Source organism: Trachemys scripta, chromosome 11 (assembly GCF_013100865.1).
Source record: "Trachemys scripta elegans isolate TJP31775 chromosome 11, CAS_Tse_1.0, whole genome shotgun sequence".
Classification (NCBI taxonomy): domain Eukaryota; kingdom Metazoa; phylum Chordata; order Testudines; family Emydidae; genus Trachemys; species Trachemys scripta.
The window spans coordinates 54429429-54447389 of NC_048308.1; the positions used below are offsets into that span (position 1 = coordinate 54429429).

A 17961-nucleotide genomic window follows, 5' to 3' on the forward strand; every position below is an offset into this window, starting at 1 on the left:
ATTTTACTCATCAATTCCCAGATTTTGGGAAATTTCCCAGGATATAGTAGCACTGTAAACCAGAGGCACTCAAAGTTCCGCACTGAATTATTCCCTATTTTTTTTTTATTACAGTTCATAGCGTGCACCTGGACCGACTCCTACCCCTCCTTACTCAGTCCGACCTTCCGTGGAGTAGGGCTGCAGCATATAGCTCTTACTTGGGGCAAATAAGTGACTGGTTAATGCAAGAACCTCTCTGCTGCTGGAACGTCTCGCGGAGGGGCGCTAGAGGGCGCTGTTGTTGCTGAAACACATCACAGCAGTGCTGGCTGGACCGAGCGAGGACTGAGCAAGCTACTCTCCTTCACCCAGGTTGTAATGCCCCGGCGTGGAGCGTTCTGCGGCGCCTCTTTGTTCTCTCCGCTGATCAGAGCCTCGGCCGTTTGATTCTTTATAAACGTAGCCGAGAAGGTCAAGGCGGAGTCCCGGCTCCTACACCCGAAACGTCTCCCACTGAAGTGTAAGGTGAAAACTCCCCCTGGCTTCGCTGGGAGCAGCAGGCGAAACGGGGCCCGGTCAAAGCACTTATTCCGTAGGGAGAAAGCAGAAATGAATTAGATTCGCATCAGGAGTCCACTCCCTACATTTCCGCCCCCCTCACTCCCGTCGCCCTTGTGAATGGTCTGGGCAACCTGGATTGGATTACAGCGGGTGCTTTGTTGCATAAATCGGTGACAGAGGCAAATATATTTGAAAACAGGCTAGGCAGCACGCACATCCCAAAAGAGAGTGAAGTATCACGAGGTAGCTGTGTTAGGCTGTATCCACAAAAACGACAAGGAGTCCAGTGGCACTTTAAAGACTAGTAGATTTATTTGGGCACATGCTTTCATGGGTAAAAACCCTCACTTCTGCATTTGAAGAAGTGAGGATTTTTATCCCCGAAAGCTTATGCCCAAATAAATCTGTTAGTCTTTAAGATGCTACCGGACTCCTCGTTGTTTTTAAAAGAGCGTGAGACTGTCTCCCCGCGCCCCGCCTATTTACCTCTCGCGCTATACAAACGGGAGCTGCTTTACGCGGTCGTTTACATTGACAATCTGAACAATGTTGAATCAGGCCTCCCTTTCCACTCTTCAACCTGCCACTGGGGTACCACATGAGCCTGGCCGAATGTCCGTCTAGCGGCATCTGCCTCCTGTTTCGTACGCGTTAGTTTACTTAGTGATAGTTTTTGAACGGTCTTACTTTTAATCCAGTTCAGTGACAGAGCTGGTTCATATCTTTCACCCGCCCTGATCATCCCCTGCACAGTGAACGTAACACCCCTGCGAACTCCTCTAACCTTGCGTTTACTGGGATTGCTAATGTGCAAGATTTGGAACCTTTTCTCCTTTGCCCCCCCAGCGTATCTTTAGCGTGACATGGTCAAATTTCAGAGCATCCCAGAAACGTCCCTCTAGTTATATCTTTAACCATTCACGCTTTGATGTCCACAAATCTAATACAAGCAAAGTGCCGCTTTGAAAGAACGGCTGCGCTTATACGGTTTGCAGGGGCATAAACGTGTCCAGCCTTTTCTCTAATCTCTCTCTAACTTGACGTAGTCACACTCCAAAACTTCCCTAAACCATGCCTCTCTCCTGGGTACTTACTCTCCTGACGTGCCTGCTACAGCACAAGTACACGCTCTGCTTTGAAAGCAAGGCTGCGCTGACTGGATATTTGGCTTGCAGGGGCGACTAGACGTCTTCCGCCTCCCTTCTTCACTCCCCTCTTTAACCGCCCCATCACACTTCAAAACTTCGTGTGTGAGAATGTGATCTACAGGGTGTGTGTGTGTGGGGATAGCTATAGTTGTATGTACCCAGTGGCTGGGACACCCAGCAGAGCCCACATTCCATTCTGCTTCATGGCCACACCCCCCGGCGATTACTATTGGGCGCCCCCGGCCCCATCGGAGAAGCTGCTCCTGTGCTAAGTGGCCCGGCTCCCTGTCTGTCAGCCTGGCCTGTCAAAACACGCCTGGCTCTGTCACAACAGAGGAGTAGAGCCGCGGCACTTCCTGCTCGCGGGCGGGCGGGCTGCAGCTTACCCCGAGCACTCTGCTTCTGCCTTGCACACGCGCCCCGGGATCTTGTCCCTGGTGTTCTGCCTGTCACAAGCGGGGCGTGCGCCCGCCCTTTCCCCGCCGCTGGGAAGCCCCCTCCTGCTACAAGGGACACCCTCCCCTGCGCCTCCGGGGCTGCCGCCTTGGCAGGGCTGCACAGCCACCTCCCGCTGCAGAAGGAGCCGGGCTAACAATGACTCCCCCTGAGAAAGTTGCCGCCGCGGTGCACTAGGAGGAGAGGCTGGAGATCCGCGCGCCCCACCCTCCTGTCTCCCCGCGTGTCTGCCCGTGCCCCGAGGGGAGTCGAGCCCGTTCGGGAGGGTGATGGCAGAACGCGCGGGCAGCAGGGAGCCGCTGCCGGCGGGTCCTGCCCTGCCCGAGGCGCTTCACAAGGGCGGGGAGGAAGCCGAGCTGTGCCTAGAGCCGGTATCCCTGGAAATCCCTGCGGTGGCTCCAGGCAGGAGACGGGAGCGCCGCAGCGGACTGGCTATGGCAGGAGCCGCCGAGCGCTTTCCTGGCAGCCTGGGGACCTCGGCGGGGGCAGCAGCGGATCCCGAAGCCAGCCTCTTGGAAGCTGCCAAGGCGACCCCTCGCAGGAGCAGTATTATCAAGGTAAGGCGGGCACCCCCTGCGCCTTTGGGGTGTGTGTGTGTGTGTGTGCGGGGTGGTGGTGGTGGGGAGACGGGACGCGTGTGTGCGGGTCGCGCGTGCCCCCTGTGTTAGGAAGCTGCCCTGAATCCGAGCAGGGCGTGCACAGCCACCGGGGAGGTTTCTCATCACGAGCAAATCTCCCTTCTTGGAGAGAGGGATGCCTTGTTGGGAGCAGTTGTTGACGGGGAGCAGAGAAAGTCTCCCACTTGCTTCAGTCAGCCCCCGCCCCAGCTGATAGTTTTGAGGGATATGTTTGCCCAGTTGTCAGCTTTCCATTGCTCCCTTTCCCAGTGGTTCTCAACCTGTGGTGTGGGTACTGCGGATGGTTTGCAGATCACTTGGTGGTGGTCTGTGGAGCGCTGGCTGGTCACATAATATTGGCTCTTCTCCTTCTCTCTCCCCCCCCCCCCAGCAGTAAAAGAGGCTTAAAAACTTTTCTAATATGCCTCTTTCATGTTGTCGCTGTTGTAAATGCCACAAATGTGAGAATGGTTAGAGATGATTGTGCCTGGGATGGGATGAGAGGTGGTCCACACAATGCAAAATGGGAAGAGATGACCCCTAAGGTACTCTCTGTATTACAATGTGGTCTATGAAAAGGCTTGAGAGGCTATAGCAGACTTTCAACTTCTCATTTCTTGAAGGTATTTTTAACTGTTAGGGTAAATTATGCTGAAGAATTAGGAGCAATCCAGGAATGGATGGATTTCAGGTAAGAATGAAAAATATATAGATGCAGAAACAAATAGGAGAAGCAACATTGCTCCTTATTAAAATGAGCATAAATAGAATTATGAGGGGAGGAGTACTTGGGAGGGGACCTATCCCCCCAGCTTTTAGCCTGCAGAGGACAACACTGACTTTGTTTTCCCCCTTCCCACCCACCCAAAATTTTATCCAGCTGGAAGGGAAGCAGCAGAGAGATGACCAGGGACAGATTTAAGCTCTTAGTTTGTACAGCAAATCTCAACTGATGCTCCCCTCTGTCACTGTCAGCTGCTGATCTGTTGCTGTTGACCTGAATGGCCGAATAGGCAAGAATCTGGGGAGTGGGGGAGAAAAATGGGGGATGGGTCAGGGTGGCTGCTGAGCTGGCTGGGAAGGAGATATAGCAGCCATCCCCCTTTGCTCTACATTTCCAGCAGCAACAGCTTCTCCCATCCCTTTAGCAGATCTAGAAATGAGGGAAGCACAGGTACAGCACAAACCATTCACATATAACAGCTTTGGGCACAGATAATACACTGTATATTCACACTCTGTTTCTAAGGTACATACAGTGGGCACTTATACACACACACATTGTTTTTCGTGTGTTCTCCAAACTGGTATCTTCAGCATTTGTGTGAAATGGAACAGATCGTGTAATATCTTGTGTAAATACACACACATACTTGTTTATTTTCCAAACCTTCTAAATGCTAAGGGTGCAGACTACAGAGACATCTGCTGTGTTGAAGAACACTGGGTGGTATATCTGGGCAACAAATACCTTGCAGTAGCTTGTTGTTTTGTCGTTTGTCAATTTCAAAAAGAAGACTTTCAGGATGTGAACTTGGATGAAAAGACCTCAGTTGTTGTTGCAAAAGTATCAGAAAAACAGTTGGTTAGAAACAACAGAGATGCAATCGTTTTATCAGATAAAAGAAAGATTTTATAAAGTGGGCTATAGGCACACACTTAAGATGATTAAATTGGTTTATACTAATTTTGTTAATGATCACATGAAAGTGGACATCTTCAAGATACGATTTCCAATGTACGGACTTGATGCTGTCCTTATTCACGTGAGCAGTCCCATTGAAGCCAAAAGTATGTGTTCCCATTGAAACCAGATTGTGGGTGGCAGGATTGGGCCCTAAAGCAGTAGTGCTGTTAACAAGCTGTTGTTAATGCAGGAATGAAAATAATGGAATATGGGGAATTCTGGTCACTTTATGTGACCAACAACAGGTACCATCAAATAACAATATAAATATCTTGTTTGAAATGTTTGCTAACTTCACAATAGGGCAAGTTTTGAACTAGCAATAAAGTTTTTTGTTTTGCAACTCATCTTTATTTTTATGTAGCATTTGTGAAGAACTTGAAAGCAGAATAAATAGGTTCAACCTTGATAGTTCTCTCATTCTTGCTTAGAAAAATATGCAGTGACACAAATAAATTAAATTATGTTTAAAAGCTGATTGCATTCCAGATTGCTAGGCAATACTGTCTGCTTCGCATCCTCATTGTTACAGTTAAATTAACAGGTTCAATTTTGACCCTAAAATCCTTGACAATCTATTTGTTGTAATCTGGTAGGGAAGACTCCCAGGTTCCATTTATATATTCAGTTGAGCTTTTAAGAAAGATCTCAAGGAAAGAGAGTTGCTATTTTTTATATACTGAACTATGCAGTCCCTCATTGTAAATATTTAAGTCACACAGTGAATCCTGGAGAGATGAATTTGTGGGCAGAGTTCAGATGAGAGTGTTGAAGATGCACACTAACGGCTGTTTAGTAGATATGTGTTAATGATATTCATATATCTCCTTGGTTCTTTTGGCCTGGTTAGGACTCGAGGAGACAGGAGTCAGAAGTAGACCTTGCACTTGGGTGAGAAAAAAAGACTTCAACTATGGTTGACCCCTGTGCAGGAGAAAGATCCTGGCACTTGAACAAAAACTGGACAAAATCTAGCCCAAGGCAGAGCAGTAACAAACATTCATGCTTAGCTCTAGGTACTTCATATGTTCATTCTTTTTCATAAATGAAGCATTCAGAGTTGGATTTTAAGGTTGTGATTTCCAAAGGCAGTGTAAGGGAGTTAAATGCCTAACTCCCTTAGGCTCCTTTGAAATATTCCCGTGTAAACTACTAATCTGCATCAAATTGGTCAGAATCCAGCAAAGCACTTAAGCATATGTGTAACTTTCTATAAGCATTAGCTAAAAGCAATCAATTGAATTCAATGGGACTGGTCAGGTGCTTAAAATTACACATGTGCTTAAATGCTTTGATGGACTAGGGTCACGGTTCTTTGAGTATGTACTCCAGCATTCTAAGATGGACACTTTCCTTTTTCTCTTGAAGCTTGTGTAAAGGCTTCACAAGATACGTGATCTTGACCTAAAGTAAAGAGAACATCACTGACCTTGCAACTTTAAAATTTCAGTCTGAATCTCCCTGCTCCATGAGGTGTCACAAATCATGAATAAATTCTGATTAATTTCATGTAGATTTCACTTCAGGTTGATGACATGCAAAATTGCAAAAAACTGATACTACAGTAATCCTCTGTTTTGACTTATTTTGCTATTGGGACTAGTTATGAAGAATTAAGTTTGTTTTCCCACAGGATTGCTTTATTTAGTGTTTATAGAAAAGCAGTTTGAAACCAAGTTTTCCTTTGGTATTGTCCCATTGTATGATTCTGGGAGTGGTTTTCATTTATTTTGGAGTAAAAGAATTAAATACTTAATTTTGTCTGCATCTTTCAAGACCTTGTAATGTTTTAGGAAAAGCTCTCCAGCTATCGAATATATATTGTTATATAGAATCAACATTTTAAAAATAATTAATTTACTATCACAGGGTTTTCAGATGAAGAATTTTCATATGCAGGAAAATTAATCATTTAAACATTGCACATTAAGTAGCAAAAAGACTTTTACAGTCTTACTTTTATTATTGTGTTCATAAATCATTAAATCTAAATAAGCTTGAATGAATGGTGTGTTTGCGCATATCCAGAATCAGAATGTTGTTCCATTGCTTTCTTTAAATTCTTTTTTATCAGCTGAAAAGTGAGTTGGATTTGAGAAAATGATAGAAACCTGCACAACACTCATTCAAAGGCTGCAGCAAAGTGTCTGTGTAGTTCTGTAGAGGCCACTAGACTGGATGGCTGGTTGGTAATAGGATCCAGTACTTGGTCACTGGTTTAAAACAACCTCAGGTGATTGCGACCAAAAATCTTGATTCTCTGATGCCTGTTTTGTAGCCTATGTGGAATGAGTTGGAGGCATTTTTTTAATGACATTATCCTGCACCTGTTGAATTCAGTGGGAAAGTTCCCATTGACTTCAGTGGTGTGGGGTCAAGGCCTTAGCGCACGAGTGGAAAATAAATTGTAAAAGAATCCCAGTACTTTCTTTGGACTTGATTCTTCAGGGGCTGAGCACTTTGGCCCCAATCCACCAAAGCATTTAAACACATACTTAATTTTAAGCATATGAGTAGTCCAACTGAACTAGGAGTGTTCAAGTCATCCAGCTTTACTTTAGTCAAAGTACACTCTTTTAAAATTAGTTTTAGTAGCCACTTTTGGATCTCTGTGTTAAATTCAGGGTAGCATAAGAGAGTGCATCTCCATGCAAGCTAGTGGAGTTGCTTGCATCAGTGGAGTGTTTTGAGCTAGGGTTGCCCAACCTCCAGGATTGGCCTGGAGTCTCCAGGAATTAAAGATTAATCTTTAATTAAAGATTATGTCATGTGATAGCTCCAGGAATACATCCAACCAAAACTGACAACCCGAGTTTGACCTCCAAAGGATATTTGCTTTAAAGAACTGAGTACAGGTTTAAATTAAAAAAAAATTCTCTGTAGCAAATTAAATTTGACTTGTACTGTAAGTAAAATATGAACCCTTTTGGATAATGTCCAGTGTGTATAAGGTCTGAATATTTGTCCTTGGACATGTTCTCTCTCATTTAGAGAGAGAGAGAGAGGAAAATAGTTTTTCTTTTCATTCAAATTTTAACTTGCTAACCTCTTATTCACAACTCTGTAGATGATGGGGGGAATTTTAAAAAGGCATAAATAGGAAATAGAAATAATTGACTTTGTACTTTTGAACATCTACCTCCTGCCTTTTCAGGAGTCCTTTCATTTAAATCAGTTCTGATTTGTCCTTTTAAAAAGAAAAGAGAAAATAATAATCTTTTATATTGGGGATTTCACCTATAGATCTCATAAATCTTTATCAAAGCTTATTTGGGAGAATTTTATGTGAGTCCAAACTTTATAGACAGGTTCAGAAGCATTGCTTTAAGAGGCTTATTTGTATTCAACCACCCTACTTCACAATTAACTTTCATAAGAATTATAATCATGCTGTGACCAGGTCCATAACCAGTGAGTTTGCTTTCCTGAATTTCAGCAAGGAAAGAAAAAACTGAAATGAAGCAAAGAGGAATTCCAGGTGCCCTCCCCTCACTTCATTCCCCCCGCTCTTTCCCCAATGTGTAAAAGGAGTAAGGATCTATGTTTCTATACTGCATCTATATAACCTTTGGCAAAAGACAAGTGTGAAATACTATGTCATATGTTAAAGGCCACAGCCTGCAAAGCAGACAACTCTCATTGATTTTTTTTTCGTGTGCATGATATTTCGAATTCCATTATAACTCTAACCTCTTGAGAAGCTTTAAACAAAAGAAGTAAAACAAAAGGTTATTTGTCTAATCAGTAATTTTATGATTTAGTATGTGTGAACAGGTGACAAATGAGGCATTATTTGGAGAGCAAGAGAGAAATACTTTTTACGAATTTCACAACTGGTTAAAAGTCATGATTATTTATTATTTGTAAAACCAGTAACACCTAGCGGCTTCCACTGAGATTAGCTCACCACTACGCTAGGTGTTGTACAACCCTATAATAAGAGACAGTCCCTGTCCTGAAGAGCTTACAGTATAAACAGACAAAAAACACAGCAAGGTATAAAGGAACTATTACTATCCCTGTTTTACTGAAGGGGAAATGAGGCACAGAGGCGTAGGGACTTGTCCAGGGTCACACTGGTTAAATTACTCTCAGATGCTTTCAATAATTTTTATCCCTTCTGTTGAATTATCCAGGGCTAAATCAAAATTAATTGTTTGCAGTTGAAAGTATAATTGCAATTTTCGTACCCTTCCTCAGTAAGGAGGATAGAAGATGGAGTTTAAAAGGGAGAGGTCCCTTCTTAGTATTTAGTGCTCTAACTTGTAAGGTTTCTCAGCATAGAACTCTCATTGAAGTCAGCTATTATTATTATTTTCCTTCTGGAAATTGGAAGTATAAATAGTTTAATAAATTGATAGGAAGGTTGTCCACTTATGTAATCCCCACGTATATCTTTTACTGAAATATTATGCAACTTTTTGCAAAGACATTCCTCAGAGGCATCTCAAACATATATTCCTGCTCTGCCTACATTATCTGTATACTTTTGGAACTATATTTCTTCCCCTTCCCCATAAGATGGAAGAACATCTTTGTCCAATGATGTCCTAATCCAAGGCATAGGTCCTTGTTATATTGATAAAAATGGACTTTACATATAAAGCCGGGGGAGAGGGGAGGAAGGGACAATATTATCAGAGTTCCTTAGTCATTATGGTACTTTCAAACATTGCCTGGGTCTGTTTCATACTTACAGATGTTTCTTTAAGGCTCAGTCGGACAGTCCTTGTACAGATGATATGCCAGACTGGTCTTTTTCCTATTCTGCCTTCAGTAGTTTGCAGGCAATTTTCAAATCCAGGAAAACTATGTAAGTGGCTGGCTAATATGGTTATGGCTATTTTACTTCAGGAAGCTATATTTATCCAATGGACATTTTTTAGCTCTTATAAACCTCTGATCAAAGAATTTAAGGTTTTAATTTCTTTCAGTTTGTGCTCTGAAGATAGTGTGGTGAGGCAACTGAGATATTTGGCACATCTTTCTTTACAACATGAAGATATCTGAGGGAAAAACTTTTACTAAAAAGGAAAGTTACATTTCTCATGATTGTTTGTGTCACTAGAATTATTTAGTAACTTATTTTGCTGCTTGTACAGTAAGTTTTAGATTTAGATGCCTTTTGCAAAAAGTCTAAATATGAAAAAGTTTATTTGAAGTAAATTTTGATAACCATATAGTGATTGTACCATCACTTGCTTATTGTTCAGACCAATGTGAGAAAGTTAACAATGGGGGAAAAAATTCTGAAAAGACAGAAACAGTCTTCCGGCATGGTCAGTAAAATACTCTCTTTGAACAGTAAGGATGTTTATAGAGTTTCATTCTATTAGACTCCAGAGAATTAGTGCATGATTGACTCTATTGCCATTTGTGCTCTATTTAATATATTTGTTTTATTTTAGATGCTTAATAATAACAAGAATTTTTTAAACATTATAATAAAAGAAAAAGGACTTCACATTATTCTCCTTGGGTTGCTAAGGTCTGTCTGTGAATATCTGTATACTTTGTTCACAATATCTGTGATGTTACACTGTTAATTCATATGTCCCAACAACCTGAATTGATGAGCTGGAGTTGCTGGGGAGCTAGGCCAAATTCAGAATTTGTGTAAGCATTGCAGTGCAACATTATTGAAGTCAGTGGTTTAGCACCTCCTTATACTAGTTTTGTGTTGGACTTGTCTCTTTATAGGACCCATCTTGGCTCAAGGTTTGCTTTTGGTAGGTGACTTGCTGATATACATGAAGAAAGTAATGCCCCTGAAAGTCAGTAGGCTTTCTCTGGAGGTGCTGTTTGTTATATATGATTTAGTCAGGGACTTGCCTGGTAATTCTCGATTACGGTAACTTTGATATTTTCCTAAAACGAAGACTATGTAGATAAAGTCTGCATTTTCTATATATTTGTGGTAATAACATTGTTTTCAGTGAGCAGTATTTTGGTTTGAGAGAATTCTCATGCCAAATTGTACAGTGCTTGTGTGGTGGTTTTTTGTTTTGTTTTTTAGGCACTCATATCTAGATCCTCAAAGGTGCTTAGGTGTCTAACTCCTATTGATTTCAATGAAAGTTATGCACTAAAATAGCTTTGAAGATTTGGGTCTCAAATCATATGGTAGTGAAATTGGTATATGTGCTTAGAGAGGTATTGGATACATCTTATCAGTTATGTTCAATATTTGGCTAATCTAGGGTCGTGTCAGAATACATACGCTAAGGACAAAATCCTGCAGCCCTTACTGAGGCAAAGCTCACACTGATATAAAGCTGATAAAATTTTTTTAGATGAAACAGTTTTCTGTCAGAAAATGCGGTTTCATTAAAATCAAAATAAGTTCCTGTAATGTATTGGTTTTGATGAAATTTTCAATGGGATGTTGAGACATTTTGATAAAGACAAAATGAAACATGTTAACCTTGTTTTGATTCATTTAATTTTGACTTGTAGTAAAATATTACTTTAAATATTTACAGTTTTAATATAATATAAAAGTATAATCAAAATGATAAAGTCAAAATGAAGCATTTTTACCATATCAAAACATTCTGATGTTATCCAGATGAAATGTTTTGATGGGCCCAAATAATTTTTTTATTTTTTTTGAATTTTCGTTCTTCACAAAATTTTGACATTTCAGATTCAGAATGATCCCCCGACCCTTGAAAAGTTGGAATTTCCCTCAGAACAGAAAATCTGGTTTCAGACCAGTTCTGCACTGAAGTAATAAATTCCCTGAATGAACTCCTACTATAACGAGAACCCTAAATTCCTTCTTCTATGTTGCATCTCAGACAATGTGGGGCCTGATCCAAAGTCAATGGGAGTCTTTCCACTAACTTCAGTGAGCTATCAGGGTTTTCAAGAGCTGTCTGGATGATGCCCTACTTGTGTAAGAGTTTAAAATGTTTTTATTAAGATGACGTTAAAAAAAAAAAAAGGCGAACAGAGTTTGAGCATAGAAGTTTCTGGTTGTCAGGGAATAATGTACAGATTATCGAGGGTGCAAAGTTTGGTTTAAGATCGGGTGGCATAAGGAATACATAATCTACAATATCCCCGATTGTGGGTAAAGGGTTGATGAGTCAAAGTACAGGCATTGAGATATGAGGGTATGAAGTTCATAGAGTGGCTATGTTCGGTATGGAGTATAATGAGTGGATATGATGATGAAGATGGATTGACCCTCATTTGTTGAGATTAATGTTCAGGGAGTTTATGGTTCCAGTTCATATGATCCAACGGAGAAGGCTCCCTTGGTCCCTTTCTCGTAGTGGGAGAACGATGTCACTCTGGCTCACGCCTCCTGGTACCGTCGGTGGCCGGTGATGTGCTCGATGTAGATGTCCCTGGACCATCGGCAGGTGTCTGAGACCATGAGGCGCTGCATGAGCCAGGCGTAGCGTTGACCGACCCCTCGGGTCTGCAGCACACACTTGTTGCAGGGGTCCCAGGCGCCCAGGGCTCCGACAATCAGGGCGTCCATCTGCACTTCATAGCCCTTTGCTCTTAGGGTGTCAGCCGGAGGGGCGTACTTTTCCAGCTTACGAACTCTGGCTTTGCGAAATGCCAGGGTCCTATTCTCAAAGGAGACCGTGACCTCGACGAAGATGATCTTTTTCTGGGCTTCGTCGGTGATGACCACGTCAGGTCGTAGCTGGCTGTCGGTACCGCGGATGGTGCAGTTTACAGCGACCTCCCCCAGGCGTGGTGCGATGGCTTTCACCAGGCGGTTCTGGATAGCATTGTGGCGCAGCTGCCAGGCTCTGGAGTGGGGTTTGCAGCTGCAAAGGATGTGGGGCAGGGTCTCGTTGGCATAGCTGCTCTTCCTGCAATGCTTGTCTCGGTTCCCATGGTGGATGGCTCCGTTGAGTGGGACGCAGTTGAGCCGGGCACGGTGGATGAACCGCCAGTCGGCAAAACAGGTGAAGCCGTTTTAATGTTTTTATTGCATTAGTTGGTTAAGTATTTGTAATGTTAATTTGTTATGTTTAGCAACTGTTTGCTCATGGTCTCCACTGTAGCTTTTGTGTTGAAGTGCTTATCTATGCAACATCATGATAGCTGAGATTAGCTGAAGCTGTCCCATTGACCATCCCTAAATTTGACCTCTTGAGAACTGGAGAAAGGATGCCCTTTGTGTAGTGACCCAAGCAAAGGAACACAGTCCATCGGGTGTTCTGCCAGAACCTGAATTTTCAGGTCTTCAACTTTTTAACCAAGCACTTGTTTCATCTTGGGTGGAGACTGTGTAGGCTTTCCCATTTGATGGCTTTTCTTGGTAAGAGATGGCTATTATTTCTGCCAATAATATCAATGTGGTAAATAATGGTTGATTCATTTTTTCATGTATGTAAGGTGCCCAAAGGCCATTGTAATAGGTGCATAGTACATTATATAATAATGTTCTATTGGAATATTGGCACTGAGGGATAGGGCATCAGCATAGGCATGCTTTATTTTGCTTACTAAATACATTAAGCAGCAGTTAATAAAGCTGTAATTGTTTACATTTGAGCAGTGCAGCAGAGTATTTCCTACAGCAACGTTTTATGCATTATGCCGCTCCGATGAGATTAAGTCCATCTGCAACAGAAATATTTCATTTGAGTCAATGGACATTTTTTTTGTTCTCTGTTGGAGCCAGTAATGCATCCTTTGTGGTGAAACATCTTGCTAATCAAGTTCGCACATCAGATTAGCATAATGTTTTTATTTTCTTGTATGCACCTGGTTGGCTTAATTTTTGGCAACACCTTAATATCTTCTGCAAAGAAATAGAGAGAGATAATTGATATAAATGTTTCAAATCCATGTTTAATAGCATACTCTTTTTTTTTTTTTTTTGGCACCACACTATGACCAGCTTGCTGGAATTTTGGACATGGAATAAAAATACAGTTTAAGGCACTATTCCAGCTGGGTCAAAAGGTTAAGATAACTTCTGCAAAACACTAACTTCTTTAAAGTAAGAAACATTTAAAAAGGTATTCTACTCTCCATTTATTGCTACTATAAGAATTGGTGTTTGGAATCAAAGTCTTGGTTTTTAAATCATTCAGTCTAGCAGATATTTTGTTAGGGAGGCCGTATACCCAGGTGGATAAGGCATTGGACTCGGACTCAGGAGACCTGGGTTCAGTTCATGGTTCTGCTGCTGGCCTGCTGGGTGACCTTGCACAAGTCTCTTCTCTGTCTCTGCTTGTTTCTCCAGCTGTAAAATGGGTATAATAATACTTATCTCCTTTGTAAAGGACTTCGAGATCTACAGACTGGGAAAAATGATGAGTAAGAGCTTGGTGGTATTAATAACATTGAGTTCTGCATATGTAATAATGTGGTTCCCTGTTTTTCAGGAACAGTATATTCTAGGGCAGAGATCATTTAGTTTCTTTAGACCTTTTTTAATTTCAGAAATTGAAAATTACTGCTAATAGAACTAAACTCATAATTTCCCCCCTAAATCATAAGTACTGAGATTATCACAGTTATTCCACTTGATCTTAGTTCATGATTAGCTTGTAAATTTATGAAGATAAAAGGGTCATTGCTATGATTCTCAAAGCTCTTAACAGGTTCTTATTTAAATGATTGTAGGTAAATAGGCTAAATTTATCCCTGCTGTAATGCCATTTAAATCACTGCCGTTAGACTGGGGGTGAATTTGGCCTCTATGTGTTAGATAACGTGAATCCAAGTTTTGGAAGCTACCTGATGCAAGTGACCTGTATTGAGACTTTTAAACAGTTCTGGTTATAAATATGTACTCTGTGGGTTTGAGTCTCCTCTGAGTTACACTAATCAGGAGTAGCTCTATTGAAGCCAGTTTGCATGCTGGTGTAAATTTTTAAGAGTAGTTAATTATTTAATTCTAAAAGAGCTTAGCAGTTGATCAGATTACAGAAGGTCCAAGAAATAGATTGTCCTTGGGGCCAAATCCTGACTCATGGTTACATATCACTTATTTCTCTGTAAAGACATCCAATCCCACCTAAATCTGCCCCATAGAGGGCCAACTGATTCTCAGCAGATTGGGCCTGGTGATTGCGTGGCCTGGAGTGGCTCTACATGCAGGTGGTATGGAGCCACACAAGGGAAAAGCAGATGAATTCCATGCTCCGGAAACAGCTGTTTACATCCAGCAATGTTTTCCTCTACCCAGAACTAATAGGATTACTGCACCCCAAGGCTGTAATGACCCCTGTTGAGTTGCTACAGAAGAAAAGGAGAGGATCCTTGAACTATCACCTGAACTGTCACATTCCCACTCCCTGAAAACAGTATCTTTTAAAAAATATATTTTGAGAGGTCTGTTTCCTTCACCCCAGCTACTCAGGGAGTTCTTCATCCTGTTGGACCTGGTGTCTTTACCCGACTGGCCGCTCCAAATTGGAGCTGTAGTTAGGAGCTCCTCCTTTGGACTCAACTCCTGGCTGTCAGTCAGCCACAGCCTGTGCCCTGCCTCTTCACTATTATCTCCAAGGGCTTAAGGACCAGAGTCTCTAGATGCCTGATTTGTCATAGCTTTACACCTTGTGTAATCATTTAAAATGCTTCCATCCTGATTTTTGTCTGCACGGGTGTAATGATTACTAAGGTGCAGGGCAAAGAAGAAACAGGACCAAAAATTCCTTTCCCCGGACTGCTTGGGAGGTTTGTATATATCAGATACATAGCCAACTGAAGTGAGTGCCTCAAACAGTCATCAGATAGCTGTTTACATTTACACAACTTTCAGCTAACTCAGGGATTAATTAGTTTGTAGACCCTATTTCCACCAAGGTGCACAGATCTGGGATCTTTCATGTATCAATTTGGATCTATAAACTCATGAATTACCAGTGTCCCTATATGTATTTTTAAAAGTATGTATGACAGTTACATTATGGAAAATTCATTAAGCCATTCCAATACATTGGTAACTTGTTTTTGATTGTAAGTTACAGATGTCTTCGTTTTATTTAACACTTACAGATTGTGAGAAAACACAACAGAATGGAAATTGCTTACACAAAATGAGAAGGTGGGCTGCAGCATTTTGTGGCATTAACAGGCCTCCGAGTGAAGAAAAAATGGCTGAGATGTTATTCGTTGCCTGTTCTGGCATGCCTATCTTTGTACTGATATCCCTGCTACAAGCCATCAAGTATAACTGCTTTTCAAAAATTCTTTTTTGCCTGTTTTGGTGAGAGAAAGCATGATTTGACAGAATTCTGTAATATTTGGCCTTACTATGATTAGACATTTTTGGTATGTGTTTGTGGTGATGAGCCATCATGGGATAATGCATTAGAATAGCCATTGGGAATCTGGTCTTGTCACACAAACATAAGTGTGTTTGAAATTATGCTATTTCTAGTAGCTCAGATGGACAAAATTGGCACAGTGGACAGAAGACTGATCAATAAATGAAGAATTCCTGACACAGGGAATTCCCCTCTGTTTCCTCTGGGGCAGAATTTTGTGTGTACACTGACCATTCTGAGTTCATATGGGCAAGGGTATAGTCTGCATTCTGATCAATTTTTGTATATATAGTCTTCAGAGTGCTGCTGTCTTCCTTTCCCACCCCCATCATTTACCCATAGTGTCAATTCTGAGCTGATGTATATTTCATGTAATCCCATTGAAGTTAATGAACTCTCTGAAGGGAGACCTGCTGTTACATCAAAGGGCCAAATTCATCCCAAATGTGAACAGTGAACCTCTGATTAAGGCACTTGGACCAAATTCAGCAGTGACTAACCCTAGTGTAAGCTACAACAGGTATAGAGAAACCTAGTTATAAAGTGTATGTAAAAAGTAGGGATGTCTCCTTTGAAGAACTGTGGAGGATTATATTACAATTCTTTTTTTTTTTTTTTAATGTCAGCCAGGGTTTTTAAATCATGAAGGCTTGATTCTTAATCCTCCAGGTATCTTGTTCAATCAGCAAACACTCTTTATTGAGAGAGCAGCGTATGGAACCTCTTGCTGACCTCAGAGCAGTCAAACATAGCCAGGCAGCTTGAGCATCACTCTGAGAATCCAGTGCAAAGTATTCCTGACAACTTTTATTTGTGAATAGAGAATAAGGTGTTCCAGTTCTGTACTCTGTAGGAAAGTCTGCATCTGTTTACATAATGCAACTGTTTTTAATATTAATTTAGCCCATAGATGGCTTATGACTTTTAAAGATTACAGATTAATGCAATAACATGGAGACTTCCTTAGTGTGGTCATTGATATGTGGATAGCCAACCTCATGTGGTATAGAGAGAACCTTAGACTGGCTGAGTTTTTCAGATGGAATTCACATTCCTATGCAATAACAGGTGTTTATTGGTTTTTTGTTTTGCAGAGAGGCATTTTGTCTAATGAAATATTCAGCCACTATGCCATAGCAGTACTTTTGGGAACTCCACAGCTTCTCCCTGGCTGCTATTTCAACTACTGGCCTATAGCAAAGGCTGCAAGCAGTATACTGGTGTCTGAGGCCACTGAATCCATATAATCTGGCTTATTGGCTGTGCTTGTGGCCTGCTCCAACCTCAGTGATGAGTTTATGCAGAGCTGGTGTTGAACTCTTAGGGGAATTTGCGCATGGCACAAAATGACTACCACCCCCTCGTGGTGAATTCTCTTTGCATTGTAGCCCCCTTACCCGGTGCAGAGCCAAGTCTGTATTGCTGCTGGTATGGGGTACTCGGAGGTACGTTGAGGGTGGGGTGGGCTAGAGGAGAGTGGAAGGAAGCGTGCCTGGGGCAGCAGGCCTGCAACCTAGTGGTTCCCTAGTATTGCAAGCCTCACAGGGGCTGTGGCAGTATGGGGAAGGGTGGGTGCAAATTATGTGAGCCTGTAAATAGCTCTAACCTGCTCTGAGGTCAGACCTAGCTTGTTCCCCCATCCCACCACTCCTCTGTCCCTGTGCGAGGCTCTGCAGTAGTACTGGATGAATTCCCCTTGCTTTGTACTTGCTCCAAGGCCAGCCATCCATCCATCCATCCACTGGGAGCTTTCTGTGGCCACTGGGCCTCTGGGTGGGTTCCACTGCTGTGGAATAATATCACATGGCTATTTAATACAGAGCCTCTGTAGGGTTACCATATTTAAAAAATAAAAAAAGAGGACACTCCACGGGGCCCTAGCCCCGCCCCTTTCCCACCCCTGGCCCCACCCCAACTCCGCCCCTTCCCCACCCCAACTCTGCCCATTCCCCACCCCTTCCCAAAGTCCCCGCCCTAACTCCCCCTCCTCCCTCCCAGCCATGCAAAAAGGGCTGCCCAAGTGCTACCGGCTTCACGGTTTGCCGGGCAGCCCCCAGACCCTGTGCCCCTGGCCGGCGCTTCCCCAGCGCAGCTGGAGCCCGGGAGGGGAAGTGCCCAGCCGGGGGCGCAGAGTCTGGGGGCTGCCCAGCAAACCGTGAAGCCGGTAGTGCTCGGGCAGCCCTTTCCGCGTGGCTGGGAGTGGGAGGGAGGAGGGGGCGGAGTTAGGGCGGGGAAGGGGTGGAGTTGGGGCGGGGCTG

The 17961-nt window shown here is 42.6% G+C and overlaps 1 protein-coding gene across 2 annotated transcripts in view; it reads left to right on the plus strand.

The window, feature by feature from the left end:
• Positions 1-2039: 2039 nt before the first annotated feature.
• The window catches only part of PLCL1 (phospholipase C like 1 (inactive)), a 300455-nt gene continuing 284533 nt past the window's right edge, over positions 2040-17961 (plus strand). For both annotated transcript variants that reach the window (XR_004647759.1, XM_034786550.1), the window contains exon 1: positions 2040-2704. Coding sequence is in view for 1 of the 2 variants with exons in the window: in XM_034786550.1 (XP_034642441.1) it covers positions 2417-2704 (288 nt within the window). In the remaining variant the exon portion in view is untranslated. The remainder of the gene's footprint in view (positions 2705-17961) is intronic.